Raw genomic sequence first — 20,949 nt, 5'->3', positions numbered from 1 at the left:
GACTGCAACTGGTCTACTCTGTGACCCAAAATAGAAACTAGACCACTTCCTATAACATGTGCTTGTTTTCCCAGTACCAAGCAGAAAAATTGCAAGCTTTGTAAATATATATATAGAAAAAGAAACATTAGAATTATTGTAAGGGGATACCTGGATTCATACAATCAATACTAAGACATTGAAAAACTCTCTTGAACCTAAATTAAGAGGAGAGGATAAAACGCTCCTTGTACAGTGAAAGGATTATTATGATTACATTACTGGAACAGAATTTCCAAATGCTCTTTTAGCCTCATTTATCCTTTCCAAAACACATCATTTATTGACAAATTTACAGGATAAACTATTGAACAAGTCTGGCTGATAAAGCCAGTCCCTTATTTTTATGGTGCTTTGTGGGAAATCTCAGATTTCTAACCATGCAGTGGTTTAGCAGCTTTGAAGAGAATGTGGCAACAAAAATGATGCTTTAGTAAGGTATGTGCAGACATTTGAAGAGGGATGAGCTTCCTCAGATTGGAAAAAAGTTTGCATAGTAAGAATACACAGTATGCTGTCCCTGTCTCTCATTCTTCTTTTCAGAGAAAACTGGACATTGAGCTAGTAAAGGCTGTTTCTCTAATGTAAGAGCTTTGTAAACATTTCAAGCAGTGGCAAGCGGGTTCCCACAAAGAATAAGGATAAAACAGGGAACTTGTCTTATTTTTTTAGCTGGCATCTTGTTTTGGGCAAAGGGAGGAATTTTCATCTGTAATGATAAGACTCAGAGGAAAATAAAAGCTAACTTCAGAAATAATATGCAGAAAGAAGAAACAAACAAGACACTCAGGAGTTTGGGATTAATATCTTCCTTGGTGGCATATCTGAAAACCAAAAACTGTGATCTTGGAGATGCAGCCCTTCCAAATGTAGGGGGTTTTGCTCACCCTTTTGTCTTTCATTCCCTGTAGGATCTTCCTTCACTTACTGAAAGAACTGTTCATCTGTTCAGATATGGAGACCTTTCAGCACAATTTTTCTTCTTTTATAGGATTTCAGTTCAAGTATCATGCATTTGACTTTTGATCATTTACTTCATTTAAATTTCTAATTCTTCAGACTCCTTTTAATAACTTCTGTTTCCTCAGTTTCTGAAAGCCTCTCCTTAAAATTGAAAACCCTAATAAATATTGTTTTCCTTATTCTTAATTTAATTTGTATATTTGTAGGCACTCCAAATCTGGGTTCTATGCCTTGTCCTTCTTTACAATCCTTCAATTTACAAAGTCACTACTAAAATAGCAGAACATATGGTTGGTTCTGTGTTTCTTTCTTGGAGCTATGTGTAAAGGAACACGCAATCATAATGAGCAGCATTCCTTCTCCAATCTACAACTGCAGTGTTCCATAAAAACATAAATTTCAGTAGAAAGAACCTAATATAGAGAATCTGGTATTCTGAATTAAAATCCAGTTTTTTATGTTGTTATTTTAGGAACCCCTTTAGGTATAACCTGCTTAAAGTAGAAACAGCAGAAATGGCATGATTGTAATAAATAGTCTAACATGCCAGATCACACATTTCAGAGATAATCTCAATAATTTCTGCTATGACTTGACAGCCATTCAGCTGCAAATAAGAGAGGAGGAGAAAAAACTGGGTAAATTAGTCATCAGAAGGTTATGAAAAACTACCAGTAGCAGAAAGATGAGGGCAACTTTAGGATGTTCCAGGGAGAAAATTTCTAGTAGGGATAGAGCAGGTCAAATGAATGCCTTTAAAAGAAATGATTGCTGAGACTAAAGACCAAGAAAAAAACCTGTTAAATAGCTCATCATATCATCACTAGGATTTTTGAACAGCCAAGACTGTTAAAATACCAGGTACATCCCATTCACAGTGATTACTCAAAAAGTGTTCTAATAAATCTTGCAAGCAAGCAGGTGGCAATTCTACTCTGGCACAGAAATATCAGACAGCCCATAGTACCTGTAGCGTTGGATTATGAGTCTTGTTTTCTAATCTAAAAACATCAGGCTGCCAACTGAAACATTGGTTGGTCACTTTGAAGCCCTGAGACAAGGCTTACTAGGGCCCAATCAAGACGATCAGTCAGGGCATGATCTTCAAGATCAGGAGGAAAGGGATCACTTTAATAGATACCCTCATGTCCCTCTCTTTTTGACAGAACTAGCATCTGAAAGGAGCAACCAAGGGTCATTTTCAGAACCTAAAAGAACCTGAACAGCAGCATCAACTTCAGCCTTGTAAAGTTAAATCTTTGATGCCATTCCGATAGCTCAAAACACAGACTTCATTTGAAAATACATATTTTGGACATTGAAAGTGATGCAAAAGTAGATACATCCTCTTTCAAAGCTTTCACCACATTTCATTTTACTTTAGAACAAATTTCAACATATTTAATAACATTTCTAGACTAATCTCATGACATCATAGAATCATTGAATCATAGAAAGGTTTGGGGTTCCAACCCCACTGCCATGGGCAGGGACACCTTCCACTGGAGCAGAGTGCTCAGAACCCAGTCCAACCCGGCCTTGAAAACTTAAGGGGAGGGACTATCCACAACTTTTCAGGGCAACCTTTTCCAAGATGAGATGATTTTCTTCTCCTTAACAGTGCAGGCCTCAGGAGGCTGAGGGCTATGTCAAAGTTCAAGTGACAGTTTGTGCTTTGGGGGTGACGGAGCACAGAACTCTCTGACTCTGAGTGGTAATTGCTCCCTCAAGCGGTTTCTTGGGTTGGCAGAACTGGTCACTTGCACACTCAGAATGAAAGTTAGTTGCTATCAGAGAGTTAATAAGAAAAAAAGGGGAGCAACTTGTGTTTGGGTTTTTTTTTTTTTTTTGCTTTAATTCAATTTCACCAAGAATAGCTACACTGCAGCTATAAAATTTGGCAGGTAGTTTCCTTTCACACGGTACTTTCTATTAGCAGGTAAAACAAATGTTTATTGTACTAAATACAACATGTTTGACTAAGTGTAGAACACAGGAACCAACATGTTGGTTTCAGTTTGTTCTGGATATCACTGGAAAGTCTGATCCTTTCGCAACTCTATCTATAAATTTCTCATTAATCATTATGTTTCAATAGGGAACAGTTAAGGGTGCTTTCTCAGATTATAATGAAGTGAGAGGCTAACGTCATGGTCTGTTTATCTTTGTACTTAACATAGTATAATTATTTTAGGGTTTTTTTTTCATTCAGCTAAGACTTGAACCTTGACTTTAGTAAACATAGGCAGTTCAGTTTTCGTTGTTAAGTATGTTGATTTAACAGAGTATAAAATAGAAATCTGGGTATGTAAGAGCAGCACATTTGAAGTCCAACTTTCTTTTCTCCTGCTGGTTATATTCAGTGGATGAATTATTCAACTGGCTACTTGCAGTAAATTATCAGAACACTTAAAATAAATGCCGGGTTTCAGGCTGCTATAATGAATGAAGACTCTTCTGAAAACAATGAAGGAAGTCTAGACATCTGTACAGTAGGAGAAGAAGAAGGAAAACTGGCTCAAGGGATTCAACCCCAAATTCCCAGCTCTCACATACATGCCAAAAAGGGTCTTCCTGTGACTGTGGATGAACGAAGACTTCTGGATAAACCACCTCTGTCATACATAGCTTTGATTGCAAAGGCAATACTTTCTTCCCCCACAAATAAACTGAATTTAGCTGCTATCTACAAATATATTGAAGATAATTTTCCTTTTTACAAGAACAAAGGTCGAGGTTGGAGGAACAGTGTAAGGCACAACCTTTCACTAAATGACTGTTTCATCAAGGTGGGAAGATGTGAGGATGGCAAAGGAAACTACTGGAGTATTCACCCATCAAACTTAAAAGACTTTGTCCACGGGGACTTCAGGCAACACCGAAGGTCACGAAAGCGAGGGCACCAAAAGGAGATAGAGCACTGCCTTGCTGGGAATTATTTCACACCATGGGGACACTATCCTTCCTGCCCAGCACCAAATATGCTTTACCAAACACATTATTTTCTGGATCCGCTGTGGAAACTTCTGTATGCTGACAGACTGCAGTTTGTGCATGAATACCAAAAGTGGAATGTAAACAGTCACTTAATCATAGGCAAGTTTTCACCTCAATTACAGACTGATAAACCCCATAGCACTTCTGGGGACTGGTTTTATGGATCTCCTGCCACTTCAGTTATGCAGCAGAATATTTTCCTAAATTTTCAGCCATGTTTACCTAACTCGCTTTTATTCTTTTCTCAAAAACAACAACAAAGTGAAGCATTCAGACACATCTGTAAGTAGTAGAAAGTATTTGAAGTGCTTGAATAACTTCACAGGCAGCGTGGGACTCTGTCAAGATATAATATAGATGTTGTGCAATTTTTAGTGTTGTATATGTTTAAAGACAGCAGAAAAGCTTGCTTACTGCTGTCCACCATAGGCCACTGATTATCCATGATTATTACCTAAGTGTATTGGCATTGAAACCATAACAATGAATTTTTAATAATTCTGCTGGTCAATGGCCAGGTGTAGATTACTTCAGTATAAAAGCAAATCCATTCGCAATGACTGCCTAATGAAATTATTTTTAAATTGTTCTGTATTAATCATATTACTGTATACTACTGCTCTATTGGATTCAAATTAATACACATGTATGTGTATTTATAACTATATACTCAAATATGTACAACCATATATTTACTTTTACATTATATTGAATAGGAAGGATTAATAATTTTTTCCTTTGTCATTTGAGAATGTCTTTGAAATTATACTTGTCACATCCCATACTGCTGGCAATACTGAATTATTCTTCTACTCATTTAATATGATAAATTGGTTAGTACTCAATCAACACTATTAATTCTGATGCATTGTATTGATAAAAAAATCTCTGTATATTTATGTATCTTTAACTGTTAAATTGTATACTTGTTCTTGTTTGAATAATTGTGCAGATTAATAAATATTCCAAGTGAAATAGGACTGTAATATTTTCTAAAATATGTTTTTAAGTTCAAATCTGCTTTTTAAATGCACAGCCACACATTAATTAACATACTGAAATGATTACTTAAAGGCAACATGGTTAATCATGAGTTTATCCATTAGCTGGGTATAGTCCATTTAAGAAATCTTCATTTTTCAGATATTTTCACCTATTTTTTAGGCTTATATCTATATTTTAGTTTACCTAGTCACATTTATGTACATAGCTAGAGAGTGTATGATGTTATAAAGTGCTCACTTAAATACATTTTTAAAATGCATCTATCCAGCAACCTCATGGCAGCAGAAACTTCTCAAGTTTCACACAGGGAAGTGTAACAAGCATTATTGTGAAAAAAACCCAGCTATGCTAAATTATAAAACTAGAAGAACTTCCTTTGACACACTTGCTCACAAAACTGAAGATGAAGGCACTGCAGTGCCTCAGTCATGAAATACCCTTGCATGTGGACAAAACCTGAGAACTGGACAAAGGTGGAGAAGTTGGGATGGAGGTGGGATGGGGAGACTGACTAGAGGAAACAGAGATAACTGGAGCTGGGACGAAGAGCTTAGACATTTTGATCAAGGACCTGTGAGAAGCCCAAGGAGCACAAATTATGAATGTCAGGCAATTATAACCAGATGACAATGAAAGCTAGGGATAAGAGTCAGGGCGGGTTTGGTGAGTAGTAGGTGGGAAAAGCCTCTGCCTGCTATAGTTTATGTATTGGATAAAATCTAATATTCTTAGTTCTTTAGCGGTCGGCAAATTACTTTAAAATTTCACATGAGAACAAGATGCTCCTGTTTTTTCTCACTGGGCTTACTTGGGAAAAGCTTGTGAAGTGCACCTGAGGATATTCCCAGAATGACACGATGTCATTCAACAACATCTTCCCTGCTGTGTAAGAGCTGGAGAAGGGTATTACAGTGTACAACATGACACACTGCTTGCGCTATTGTGGCCGATCACTTACCAGGTTTTCCTTTATGCCTGAAGTAACCATTTTAGTTTGCTTGGGAAAAGGAATTGTATTTTACCAGATTAGTGGTGATGGTGGAAATGTGGCATGCATCAGTCCTTACTTATGCTTCCAGACCTTTGTTTCAGTTTCCTGTGGGAATGCAATAACAGTAAATCATATGAAGGAGACATTCCTCTGCTGAGATGCTCAGATTTTATTTGAAGACCACTTTGAAATAGTTTTCATACCACTAGTGGTACACATACCAGAGCTTGAAAACTCCCATCTTAAATATTTCCACTATGATCATGTAGCTGTCCATATGCTTTCTTTTTTTTTTTTTTTTTGTTTTATTCAATGTGTTTTAGCTTTCTGTTTGTTTGCACAGCAACTGCATGCCACATAGGAGGAGGATTCTTTTAAAGTCATAAGTAACTATTTATTTTATCCTCATCAGTCAGTGGGTATCCATTGCTTTTTAACTGTGCATAGTTCAAACCCTGCTCTGAAGACAAAATTACTCAATCACTATTATATTATTATCCTTTGAAGCCATAAAATAATTTATTTCCAAAATAACCTGAGAGATGAGGAACATCTTGAAGCACAGAACTACAAGTCAGAGGTCAACTGTACACATTCCCTTTGGACACAGGTTTGTGACACCACTGTTTAGCACTTTTTGTTCTCAATGCCCAGCAGCTGAGCTCCCATTGCCCTGGCTTTCCACTCTGAGTGTTCAGAATCCTGCCACAACACAAAGCAACATGGCAGCAAGTGACCAACTTGATAAGTTCGATTTCAACAACTTGTCCTGCAGCAGATGAAAGAGGCAAATCCGTATCTCCAAGGCAAGCTGCAACTGCCATAAAAGAGAAAACACTATTTCTTCCTGTAAATTCCAATAGAATTTGAAGTTATTTTACAAAAAATACCCATAATTTCCTCATTGCATTCTTTTAATTAATATAGAAAAAAGGTCCACCTTGGACCTTTGAAATATGAAATATGGCAAAACACCAGATTTTTTTATACATCTACAGGCAATATTTTAATGCCTTCAACTGAGGTAAGGGCCAAGTTGTGAATACATTATTTAGACAACATGCCATTTTTCCCTGCCCTAGTGTCTGAAAGCTTTACATTGCAATCATAATACTGCGGTTTTTTAAATTTCAGCTGAAGGAGTAGGATTAGTATGTAATTTTGTGATGAAAATGTCAAAGTAATAATTTGAAAACAACTTGAAGTAAAAATTTCAAAGAAATAAGAAAAGAAAATCAAGTTGTGTATTTTACATGAATCTAAACCCCCAAATACACTTAGCATAGAAAAAGAAATAATTTTCTGATCTTGAAATATAATTCTCCAATTAGAAAGGACATTGGATTTCTGATACAGGAAATTACCATTTAATGAGAAGACAGAAATGTTCTTGAAAATTAAACAGATTAATTACATGCTTGTACAGGAATTTATGAGGCAGTACTTATGGTGTAAGAGACTCCCTAAGAAGCAAAACCAACAGTTACACATGCTGAATTACAGAAAATCCAACAAGAACACAATATCTAAAGACTGAATGTTGACAAGTTCAGCATTTTCCAGCTGAAATGTATTACTGGGGTTGATAACAATGTCAGGAAGACAGAATTTTAGCATTTTGACTATAATCCTCTGTTATACCCATAAATAAGACATAGGTCATCTTTTTACACAGATCTACTTTAGGAATCCACAGATGCAATGCCAGTGTATGATATAAATAGCTGGGATGGAGGTCAAAAATGCTCTCAGAAATAAAAACTGTCAATTTCTTTCATCTTCTTTTTGCACTACATAAAATTTTGAACATTTGCTAACACCTTAAATAAACTATGTCTTAATGAGGAGCACTAAGAGAATTGGACCTGAACATGAGAACTTTAATTTGGGTACCAATACATAGGTAACAGTTTTAAGCCAGATAGTAACACTAACTTTGCTATTGACCTTCACCAGATTATACAAATATTTATTCTAAAACTTAAGTTTTAAGATAACTCTGCTTGATAAGCACAGAATATTAGTACACAGTCAAATTTCTGATACATTTGCTCCCCAGCAAGACTTCTGACTCTGAGACTTGTCCTCTTTCATATTGAAAATAGCCACTGTCCAGGGGCACAAATGAAAGCTTTGTAGAAAGGGAGGCCTACAAGCCCTCTAGCCACTCACTTATGCACACTGACTTATGCTCACCCAACAGTTATCCATGTCTTGTGCCCCCTGAACAGGCTAGAGAAGCTGACCTTTGGAGGCAGTAGAAGAGAAATGCCTCATCCAGTGTGCCGAGGCTCATGCACATGGACACAAAAAGAATTTGTCAGGTTTGGCCTGTAGTGACACCGTGAGGGAAAAAAAGAAAAAAAGGGAAACACTCAAAGCTTCTTTGAGAGATGGTCTAATCAGAAATGAGGTTACGAAAATGAAAATGTTCCAATCACACCAAAACGATTTGGGATCAATAAAGGACACAGACTGATTTAAGTGTGCCTTCCTGTAGCTAATTCTTTTAATTTCTTGGTAGTGTAATTTTAATTAGGATCTTCCTAGGTTGGTATAATCTGATGTGTCGATGTTAAAAATATGAAAAAAAAGTTTTAAGCTGTTCCTTATTTATATTACACACGAAATAGCAATAATCACTTACAAATTTAATTATTTCTGTGTAAGGGGTAGTGTCATGACAAATGGACCCTGCAGACATGAGTCAAACTACACAATTTTTGTACCATAGACCAAGTTTTGAAACTTTTAGCCAATACTGACTCCTGACCAGGTGCATCCCACCATCCCGAGAAATGTCCTCGGACAGGCTACTGAAATGGTTGAAAGCCACCATAGAAGCCATGGACCACCCTACCCCTGTGATATGTTGGCATAGATGATGTGACTAAAAAAAGTTGGAGGTCAGACTCTCCTGAGGCCTTTAAAACTCTTTTAGTCTGTATTTACACAGATTAAAATGTCCTAAATGTTTAACAGGACATTAGATATGATGTCCCTGAACGACTCCTCTGTGTCTTACCTGTTCCGAGTACAACCGAGATCTGGTCATCAGCACTAATTACGTCAGCCTTTCATCCTCCTCATGGTCATTTAGCATTTACTCTGTCTTTCTGTTTCTTTGTTCCTTTGTTGTCTTTCATTCCAATCTGAATTTCCCACCTCAAGTTTCCCTATGGCTCTACTGTGCTACCTTCTTATATATGGCTCAGCTAACAGTCAAAGAACCCTGGACCCCAGTAAGCCCAGTTCATCTCAGAAAAAATGACATTTATGTCAACATACTGGAATAAGGCTTTAACTCCTGAAAGAACAATACAGAAAGAAGATATAGCTGCTGATACTGATTCTATCAAAAGCCATGGAAAAAGAACTAATTATATTGGAAGCAACAGAACATAAAGTAAGTAAAACTAAGGCTTGAAGACTTTACTTCTGTCACAAGACCATACTGCACTAATTTTCCTGTATGCCTGATAGATTTCTTAGCTCAACCTACAGTAAATTTTACTTAATAACAGTTTCTAAAAAAGGTCATGAGAGTATTTTTACAGAAAACATATATATCAACTGAATATGGTAATCCAGAAGTGTTTACAGTATTAACTAAGCAATGCTACAAATGAACTGAACTAAGTATATTCCAGTACAAGAAACATTTTAAGCATCTCAATAGTAGGCTGTTGAGATTGTTTATTTAATGCAGAAATGTTTTCAGACATTTGAAGTATGTGTATTTGGGTGTGCACACAAGCACTTGTTCATATTTATGAGTGCTCAAAACCTAATTTTTAAATGGTATAACTTTGCAACAACTTCAAAAATCTATATAGCAAGTACAGTGGGTGTAAAAATCACATCAATGGCGCTCCAGTATTCATAGCTGGTGAGTTGGCTGCCTTCACTGCTCCTCATATTCATGACAGATAGATATGTACAAATGATTATATCATCATCTTACTAGTACTAACTCAAAGATGAGATTAAAAACTGTAATTCTGTTTAATCCATGTAGCCTGTGACACAATCAAAGAAAAAAGGTAATGAGAATAAAACTCATGAAGCAGAAGTAGAAATAATATGTCATAAAGGATACTCCATCAGTTAAAACCTCTAGATGTACATCTGATTGCTGCAGATGAAGAAATCATTGTTTAAAACATCAAGCACCAGGTTCACAGACAATTCTGAAATGCAAAGCAACAAATTAAAGAGCACACAGTAAGAGTCAGAATCAATCAGGACAAAATTTATGTCATGCTTGAAAGCCTTACTAGAATTCATACAGCAATGCTTCAGTTAGTAGATCTTTTGTTAATTGAGATACAACAATACATACCAAAATTTAGTGAGAAATGGCAGATGTGCTACTAGCTGATAATTACTTTGCAAATCTGAATCAAATAATAGCTTTCTAACAATTAGAGTAATCATAGTAATTTTAAGGGTGGAGAGAACAAGGATGATATCAAGTTTGCCATATAAAAAACTGGAATTAATACTTGAATAATCTCCATCATTAATCAAGAAATAAATCCATCTTGCAAGTGGATTTCTTGAGAGCAGTTAATAACTGCCATCACACTTTCCTGAGCCTGCAATCCAAATATAGATAGAAGAATGACTGATATTAGTTGTCTGAAAGTGACAATTCCCTTCTGAATATCACCAGAGCACGTGACCTGTATAATATGAAGTTTTGAAGTTAAATGATCTTATAAGGAAATAATTCAGCAGCTGGCTTGATGACTACTGTGCATCACAAGCACAAGGACATTAAGACTTTGGTAAACCTGTTGTAGCTTAAGGTAAGATGAAAAAATAGTGCTATTCTTTGGTGTGTATATATTTAAACTAAAAAAATTGTTTTCCAGCAGTTTCAAAGCTTTTAACTGTATTCCTATTATATGCAAAAGATTTAAAGCTCAGTTTAAGGAAGATGCAGCACCCAACAGGTCATGGGATATTTCCCAGGCATGCTGATCTTCCTGCAGAAGTTGTTCCCTCTGAAAAGGTTGGGAACTCACAGTCAGTGAAAACTAAACTGGGTGGTTTATCTTCCCACAGTCCAGTAGCACAGGGCAGCTTCCTGCAAGGAGGGATGTCTGAAAATGCAGTCCCTTCTGCAGCACACCCTTCTCTATTCACTCCAAATGCATGGTATGTCAGGGGCCAAATAAGAGATTTTCCTCTGCCTCTCAAATGGGTTTCATAAAGACAATCACAAATACAGACTCTCCTTCTTTCTCCAACTTTCTTTCTTCTTTTTTCAGAATATAATTAAATTCAGGACAATCTTTTGATCCTCTAGGCACCTGACTTCTAAATGTTTGAATGTTAGTAGCACTGTAGCTTAAGAAAAGAATCTAAACAACAGAAAAAAAATTTTAAAAAGGCAAGAAAAAAACCATCATAACTCTGAGATTACAGCCTGAAATTTCATTTGTCAAATTCATATTTTGGTTTATATTTTTCCTTAATAGAGTGATTCTTAATTTATGGAAGTCAGCTATACCTTTTGTGCCAATATAATTGATTGCGAAAGGCAGCAGAAAACAGGCACAATATGTAACAGTGAATAAATACATTGTTTTACAGACTCAGAACATGCCCAAAAGCTTTTTTAAAGTCCACCATCAGTGTGAAATCTGACAAACTCCACAGAGACCAATGACATTTTGTACATTTGGACTATCAAACATTTCAAATAATTAGTATGGGGAATGAATGTGAAAGCATAGTCCTATGTCTCAGTGACCAGAAGACACCTATTCATATAGAACAAGAACAGATTAATTAAACTCTGCTGTGAAAAAAACAAGGTGCTTGCTAAACCTTTGAAATTAGTAAAGTAATCTATTAGCAAACAAAAGCAGAGGCAATTTTCCAGCATCCAGCATGCCAGCGAATTGTTTCCTAGAACGGCAGTTTGATGTATGCACGTGAAAAGCAGCTAGAGCAGCTAATTTTTCTAACTGCACTTCAACAGAACACTGTCACTTGAAAGACCAAGGAAGAAACATGGCCTAACATGGCCAGTGGATGTTACTGTGAATTTATGCTGTGATTTAAACAGTACATGAAGAAACACAAGTACTACAAGAGACAAATATTGAAAAAAGAAACAAAATTTTAATTCTACTGGAAAGCAGAATTTTTTAAAGTACCCTTTTTTCCCAGAAAACTATTACAGCAACTACTCTAAAACAAAACTACCCTTTTGTCTTCAGAACGGTAAACTTCTCTGTAGTATCTTAACAAAATAATTAAGACTTTTCCACATTAGTGATTGACTCTTCCAGGCAAAGTACCTATGTACACTTATTGTGAAATAATGGCTTCCAGAATTTGCTGAAGAGTGCAAGCCAGTATAGAAAAAAAATAGGGCCCTCTGTGCCTATATGAGTGAATACAACAGCCTCAAATATACTTTTATGAAATTTTATGTTCTGTGGCTTACAAGAGAGACAGACTAAATGCAGGGGTTTCTGTACCTGCTATGTCAAACTGCCTATTTTCTTAACTAAGTGGCAGAAATTTATCCAACACATCTAATATACCTGGTTTTTTTGACAAATATTTCATTTGATAAGTTAATCTCCATTTTCCTTAAAGTGCCAATAACATATTTTTGAATAAAAGAAGAATTCAAAATGTGTTAGCCCTGGTTCAGTGTGGATCATTTCACAGTTGACTATTACCCCAGCCTCTTAGAGGTATTTCAGATCAGGTCAGAATCTTTTAATAGCATCAAATGACACTGATTGACTGGAGGAGTCAAAAGGACACATGTTATGAGGGAAAGAGAAGCAAGAACAGCATGACTATTGAAGGCTGATAACAAAAGAAATGCTCCCAAATTTGTAGAAGGGGAGCCAGTGAGGGCCAAGGTTAATGTGACTTCTCAGGGATGCTGAAATGAAGAGATGGAGAAGACAAGAGCAGCATGTAAGTACGCGGTTCCTCACTAAAGTTTTGCTCTATTTTATCTCATCATCTGACTTAGAATCTTTCTGTCCTTTTGTGGCATTTTCCTGTGTCATGGCAGGACTCCAGTCCTGCACCCTTTCTCTGGCAGATACTTGCCCAGAAAGAGGCCCTGAGAAGGGGAAGAGCGCTTCCCATTTCTTCTGTGTCCTCTGAATTGCTATCTTTGAGAATTCTCTTTACTTTGGACTTGGATTTGGAAGGCTCCACAAGCTTCTACTGTTTGTTGCTTTTTAATATTTTGCAGTTTGCACACCAGTGTAAGGGGAATTGTGGGAACTAACAGGACTTCTGAAAACCAAGGTTTCATACAGATGAAGCCACCACACTGAGTATGTAGAAGGGACAGGGCCACTTGTTCAATGGGGAGAAGACAGACAATGGGGTGGAGAGGGATAGGCTCTGGCATAAAGTCTGTTCGTTCCTGAATCAGAGACATTGCTCACTCTGGCTTATCACAGACTCCACCTGCCTCTCAAAAACCTGGTTCAGTCAGGAGAAAATGTAAAAAAGGAAGAGTGGCAGTGACCTGGCACAAGCAGGAGCTGATACCGCATTCTCACAAAGTTTCATCCTTGCTTTGGATCCATCATGTCAATGGTGTGAATGACTGAACTGTGAGCAGTGCTCAGAACTCAGAAATGTACAGCCTCACCAGCCTCACAAAATGGTGATCTGCCACTCTAAAGGAAAAGCTATATATTAGATAACGTCATAGCCTGTCAAACTTGTGACCTTTAATTAAAGCATGTACAATCATGCTTTTCAGTCCTCTCAGCAGCAATTCTCAGCTCAAAATGAGATATTTTCAGAGGCAGAAGGTTGGCTGGCAATGGGTTGGAAGGGGGGAGGCTGGGTCAACGTTTCTGAGGTTCTGGATGGGTCTAGTGAATGAGTAGCATCCTGCTATCCCGAGTTGTGCCTTATATCAGTCTTCATAGAGGGAAGTGACACAAGACTGACACAAGAGACTGAGATGGAAGATGAAACCCTTTTGTGCATTGACTGTGTCTGAAACAAGATACTGGGCTATGCTGGCAGTCTGTGTCAACAACAGTCTAACTCAGAGGTTACTCTGGGAGTACCTTACAGAATCACAGAACTATTTGATTTGGAAGGAATCTTCAAGATCCTTTAGTTCCAACATTCATGTGAGGGGAGGGTATACTTTACACTAGACCAGCTTGCTCAAAGCCTTATCCAACCGCATCTTGAATGCTCCTAGGAATGGGGAATTCACAACTTCTCTCAGCAGCCTGTTCCAGTGTACCACCATCCTCATAGTAAAGAATTTCTTCCCAATATCAAATCTAAATCTACTCTATTTCAGCTTAAGAAACACCTTGGCCTGTCACTGCATACCCTTGTAAATAGTTCTTCTCCTGATCTCTTGCAAGTCTGTGTAAAGCAATTCATATTGCACGGGAGAACTGTATATGCAGTATAAATAACCTCATCATTTCCCCAGATTTTTCATAGCATCAGTGCTTCCATTCCTTCAAACATTGGCCACTGGCTTAGAACTGTCTGTAAGGGTTGTCTTCATTGCAAATTGTAGTAGTGGGTGTCTTTGGTGACATGGTTATGAAGCTTTGGAAATGACTGCAATTCCCATTTCACTGGAAGTTCACTGCCAGGACGCCAGGGTGTGATTGTAACCTCCATGAGAGGCACTTTGTCCCATTACCACCCCTGAAACCATGCAGTCACTCGATTTAGCTTTTTTCATATATCTACCAAAGTAATTTGTTTGCCAAAAAAAAGGAAAAAAAAAAAAAAGCTTATCAGCCTTACACTAAAGGTTAATGCTGTTGTAAGAGAACTGAAGAATAAGGACATTACCAAAAATATGAGCATCACCAGCACCTTTAGCAAAAGCTATGTGTCTTCCTGCAAAATGTAAAATGTCTTAAAATTCTTTCCTAATGTTCCTGTTTGTCAGTGAGTTAAGTACATCGTGGTTTAGGAACACAATTTCTTCATACTTATCTCCTATTTTTGTCATTTGCATGTTTAAATCCATGTGCAATGCACTGTTCATTTACCCCACAGTGTTCCCATGGAACAACATTTGTATGCACATAAACTATCAGTGTAATATCTAGAGATGAAATCCAATGGAAACAGTTTGCTGTGAAATCCAGACTTTGTTCCCTCATTTTTCCACTTCACTGACTGTTGCTTTTTCCAAGTACTCCTAGAGATCCCTTGTGCAACCCCTCATTATGTTGCATTATTACTTAATTTGGGAAATAAACTAAAAGCATTTTTTTATACAATCTAATCTCCCGTAATTCTTGGGATGATGTTAAGACAGTTACTCAGAAGAGAAAATGTTAATCAATTTTATTTCAAAACGACATTGAAATTCCACATAAATTGGTGCCAGAGTGCAAATGCTTCTCAACTGGGAATGGTAAAGGGAGGGAAGAGAAATATATGCCAGCTCTCAGTTTAATAGAAAGGATGTGAGATCCGTTTTATTTGAATCAAATACTATTTAGCAACTTAAGCATCCGGAGCAGATCTGATAACTTGGGTAAAATGTATTGATTTCTCTATTGATTTTTCTAATATACCTTCTCTGTGAGGGAGTTATAACTGAAAGTAGCAAGTGACCCAGCTAATGCCAGATCTAAGTAGTGTGCAGATGTTCAGATATGCAAGATGGGTCATCACTAACTTCCAGAATGTGACAGGTCTTAGTCTTCCACTTGGAGGCAATACATGGTATCGGTTCTTTCTCTCTTGGCTTGCAATGTTTGAATTTTTTTCTGATATGAAATTAATGCATTTTTCCATTTCTATGAAAAAGTGGCTTTGTTCATAAACTAGATGTATATATGGATTAGATAGTATATGGCCTTCATACTACTATACATTGACTTTAACCTTAGGATCAAGCATATAAAGCCTTTTTCTGCAGTCCCTAAGCTGATTCATTAGTTGAAATAATACAGAGGACCACATAAAATACCTGTGGGTTTCTGAACAATTTATTTCCAAGAACAGCTCTAAAACTCTGCAATGTTTGTCACTCCCTCTGAACAATTTTGTATAAGCGAAGGATAGCAGGAATTTCTTGCACCCTTGAAAACACTAGAATTTCTGCCATTGCTTTCAATGGGATCTGAATTTTCTGGCAGCAGAGGAAATTTATCACTGAACTCACAGGAGTTTTATTTTCATAGAATCATAGAACATGCTGAGTTGGAAAAGATACACCAGGATCGAGTCCAACTCCTGCCCCTGTGCAGGGCACCCCAAGAATCACACCAAGTGCCTGAGAGCATTGCTCAGATGCTCAAGCAGTGCTTTGTACTGTTAGCTGTAGCATTGCAGTGTGCTTTCTTAAATTCAGAGCATAAATTTATAGCATAGCCACAAAGTACACCTTAGAAATAGAAAAATTACAATAAAAATCTTTAAAAAAGAGGAAAAAAAGCCTAAAAAATCCCAGTAAACGCAACCTTGAATTACACTTAGCATTATACATATTTGCACACAGGGAGTAACACTTGAAATACACTTCCAGCAGTAGGAACTCAGACTTGAAGTTTCAGCTCTAAAGGTCCCTGAATAGAGACTGCAATGAAGACTATTCTGGGCCCTCTAGTCCTTTAACCAGCTGTCCACAGCATTTTCTGCATGTCCTAACTGAAAAGGAGGTTGATATTGCTCCTCATATGGTAATTACCACAAAGGAAGGAGGAAAGCTGGGCCAAAAAAGTAAATGTCTGCACTATGATTTTGCTACTCTTTTTGCAGATGCATCATAAAATAACAGGTCACCCTTCCAGCAAGCATTGTGCTTACTTCTAGTTTCTCTGACAGACTTTATTCAGTTTACTTCAATAAACAGAATGGAGAGAAACTGACCAAATTACACCACATTACATCCAAGGCTTCTAGATGAAACATCCATTAAGGCAGAACAGACCTGATTCACATCAAGACTCTTCCAATTCCAGAAGTAAAAATTTACTTTGAGATTTAGTCTCTAGATTTTTAACATTTTAGAACCAATTCCTGATCTCTGGGCATGATGTTAAAAGAAGTGTTGCACCCAGTGGCTCTAAAAGACATGTCCTGAGAATACAGAGTTTGGAAAAAACAAACAAACAAACAAACCAAGAGTAGCAAGAGTAGCCAAGCTGAGCTCGGCCTGAGGCACTCCAGGCACCACGGGCTGCCCCGAACCTCCTCCGAGCCCCGCCCTTAGGGGTCAGTGTTAGTCCACACAGAACAGCAACAACTCAAACCCAAACCGAAACCAAGCAAAACCGAATAAAAGTCCTTCTGTTCAGTGCTGCTGAATCCCGGATACTCCCCTGCACGCCCCGCACAGGCCCACCCTGGATACCTCCCCGCGCTGCGCTAACAGGGCTCCGAGCAATGAACGCGGCCCGGGGCGGCTCTCGCCCGCTCGCCCGCCCTGCTCCGCCGCCGGCCACGCGGGGGCACCAGAGCGCCGCGCTGCCCGCGCTGCCCGCGCTGCCCGGCGGAGCGCTGAGGGCTCGGGGGAACGCTGAGGTCTCGGCGGAACGGGGCCCGGCGGAACGGGGCCCGGCGGAGCGCTAAGGGCCCGGCGGAGCGCTGAGGGATCGGTGGAACGCTGAGGGCTCGGTGGAACGGGGCCCGGCGGAGCGCTGAGGGCCCGGCGGAGCGCTGAGCCCCCGGTGGTCGCGGGTCACGCTCCGCCCTAACCCTAACCCGTCAGCAGGTCACGGAAGGAAAGGGAGAGCTGTGTGAAGGGCAGGGCGCGTTTACTGTGCCTTCCCGTGTGAATGGAGCGTTTGCCAGCGCCAGGGTGCGGGTGCGGGTGTTGGCAGTTTCTCTAGCAGATTTTTTAGCTCTTCTCTGCCTTTGTAGTACTTGTTCTTAGCACGTGGAAACAGGTCAGCAATTCATCTGTGTCCACCAAAAGAGTCACAGGACACCCTCCTCCTCTGAGTGCTGCTCCATGGTGCCAGTGATAAACATGTCCTTTTAAAAGCAGATTTTAAACTGCCTTTTCACCTGTCCTGGATGAAATTGCAATCACACCAATCATAGTGGTGTCAAAGAACTCAATACTTTCTTGCTCTACATGGATGCAACTTCATGCCAACACGGAGTCATAATATCGGGAAAAGCATTCAAGCACAGCCATATCTCAGTGAATGTAGATGATATTTTGCTGCTATCACATCTATAACTTACAAGTCTCAGCCAGGCCGTGACTCCCCTGAGCCAAATGCTGGACAAACAAAGCCTTCCTCGGTGCCCACCAAAGGCAGTGGAGGTTGGCCAGGCCCCATGGGGAGTGCTCCAGGCCTGAAGGGCTTACAAGTCCAGAAAGACAAAACAAACAATGACAGACATAACAGGCGTGCAGGCAGCTGCCTTGGCCCTGACCCTGCCATTTTTTCTGGTTTGGTTTAACCCTGCCTGAGAGGGTGCACGATCTGGACACTTATTTTAAATGCAAATCTTGCTGGCTTACTAATCCAAAGAAGCTGAATATACTTTCTTTAACATATTCTAAGTTGAGCCTTTAAAAGCATTATCAGTAGCAAGTATGTTTTTGTATATTTAAACCATCAACAGAAAATAATCAATAAAGTATCTTTTTTTTCTGCATCTAATTTGTTTCCTTTAAAATTGTGTTTGCTCTTCCCTTTTCTCTCTCCAGTTTTGTTTTCCTTAGCCCATTCTAGTCTGTATTAATTCTTCCCAGTTTTATGCTCCATTTCCTATTTTAAGTTTCTATCTTGTGTATTTATTTTTACTCATGCAGTCCCACTAGGTATTACTGAAACTAGCCACATGCTTAATTTAACACAGAAGTTTTTTGTGATATTATTATTTTGCTTTTTATGCAACTTTTAATCCCCAGGTATCCTTTTCCTTAGCTCTTTGCATTTTATCTATCTTTTGACTTAGACTCTAAGGCAGTGGTTCCCAAGTCACTGCAGTTTAGGTCTTTATTTTTTCTGTGGGATTTTAGGTCCGTAACTTTCAGTCACACTGACCAGGCCTGGAGTACAAGAGTCTGTTTCTCCTTGATGAAGCTTCATTTCGAGGTCCAGCTAACATGCCTCAGTCCAGCCTTCCAATCTGGCCCTACTCCAGATCCTGTCAGTTACCTTACAAGAGAAGGAAGCCTTCTAGACCCCTTTATTGCTTTGCCCACCCTGTCAGCCTCAGCCAACTCACCTTGCTCCTGCCAGGTTCCTGCCTTCCAAGCTGCCTTCAGAGCTTCACAGCATCTTCAAAGCCAGGTCCCTGCTCAACCAACCACCTTTCTTGTTGAGGAGGTATCTCCTGTCTGGATAGCCACTTGCTATGCAAGCTCCATGTCTCTCTCTCCTTTCTGGTTCATACTGATTGTTACAAACTTACAGGGAAGGCAGGACTTCTGACATTAAAAGAGTGCAAAGCAGTAAAGGTAGGTACAGAGGGAAAAGAAATGGAGTTGATAGGAGGTGGAAGGATGGAACTGGATGGAGGATAAACTGGATGTAGTATTTTGAACCTTCCTCAACTCCCCTTCATATGGTAGCATCCCCTGCCAGCTTGAGATCTGCATTGAGCTGAATTCCTTTGTTCATAAAGATAAAAGCTATAAAAGTACCATGCCTTTCCCCCTTTTTATTTAGCCAAATTCTAAATGTCAGTATGTTTGCTGAGCTTGATTTCAGAAAATTGTTCAGGTTACCCTCCATACCTGCAGTTCTTCTCTGTCCACAGAACAATGGTACTGTCAAAGAGAAGAAACCTTCAGGTCTTCACGTTTTGAGCACCTGAGGGTTTTTTCCTCCTTGATTAGACCGTGTCCTGGAAGACTTCCAGATGCTGATCTTTCCTTGTAATTGCACTTTGTGGATCATAAGTAGGCATCTCTGAAATATGCTCACATACATCTCAGCTAAGCGAAGTAACTCCTTCTTTACATGTCCAATTTCAAGAGAGCAAGAGGCAGAAAATGAGACTCCTTTTCTGCTTACAAATTTGCCTACATTTTGGGTGTGTTGCTGGCTTGAAACTATTCACATGGATTGGAAAGGACGTTTGGTATACCTGTTGATATTAAGGATCTACCAGCAAATTAAGAGGGTTTCATATGAACCTGTTGCTTCATAAATGAAGCTGCCTTTCTCTGGACCTTGGTAATTTTTCTGCAGATGGCATGACAGTGGGACTTAGTATCATTCTCTACCCCCTCAAGCACATTCTTTACTTTATAGAGCACCAGGGTGGGTTGTTTTTTTTTTTTTTTTCAAATGTTCTTTGGGAGGTATTCAGGATCACCACCTTCAAACTTGAACTTCAAAGTTGAGCAGGATGTCTAGTGCCCATCTTCTCAGCATATTTTTCAAGAACAAATTATAAACATTTCAAGCAAAGTGCACTTATTACAAGTTTGTTTGCCAAGTACTGCTGCCTCCCTTCCAAGTTCCAACTATGTCAAAGAATCTGGTTTACAAACAGGTTCCTCCCTTCAGCTGGTACATGGATGCCAGGGCACAGAGGCTTATCACTAATGAAGGAGTTTACAGGATGAAAGGGGAAAATGCAGTGGGAGTTACTTCACTGACTCTCGCTTGTCACAAAATGTATAGGTAGTTGTAGTTGCTGAGCAGATGGATGAAGTGATGTGCAAGAGGAGTTATATACCTAGTTATTCCAGAGATTGAACTAAAATTCACTGAAGTCAACAGATTTCTTTTGATTTCTATGGACTTTACATTGGTCTTTCTGGTGATTAATTATTCTAATCACGAGACACTGCCTACCCCAGGATTTACCTCTTTAAAGAAGCCTGAGGTCATCTGACATTATCAGATATTTGCAACTTAGATTACAAAAAAAAAATATTTATTGAGGAAATAGATAAAGGTGAGTCCAGCATATTTTGTTCAGAAAGAAATGCTTCCCTTAGTTTCATTTTTACTTGTAGCTAGACCAAATGCAACTTCCAC

The 20,949-nt window shown here is 38.7% G+C and overlaps 1 protein-coding gene across 1 annotated transcript; it reads left to right on the top strand.

Moving 5' to 3' along the window:
* The first annotated feature begins 3,338 nt into the window (after positions 1-3,338).
* Positions 3,339-4,974, top strand: LOC132073666 (forkhead box protein D3-like). Its single transcript, XM_059472854.1, has one exon. It carries the CDS (start codon positions 3,444-3,446, stop codon positions 4,287-4,289), a length of 846 nt encoding a protein of 281 aa, XP_059328837.1. The 5' UTR covers positions 3,339-3,443; the 3' UTR covers positions 4,290-4,974.
* Positions 4,975-20,949: the final 15,975 nt, after the last annotated feature.

Source organism: Ammospiza nelsoni, chromosome 5 (assembly GCF_027579445.1).
Source record: "Ammospiza nelsoni isolate bAmmNel1 chromosome 5, bAmmNel1.pri, whole genome shotgun sequence".
In the NCBI taxonomy this organism is placed as follows: domain Eukaryota; kingdom Metazoa; phylum Chordata; class Aves; order Passeriformes; family Passerellidae; genus Ammospiza; species Ammospiza nelsoni.
This window is presented reverse-complemented; position numbering and strand designations above follow the sequence as displayed.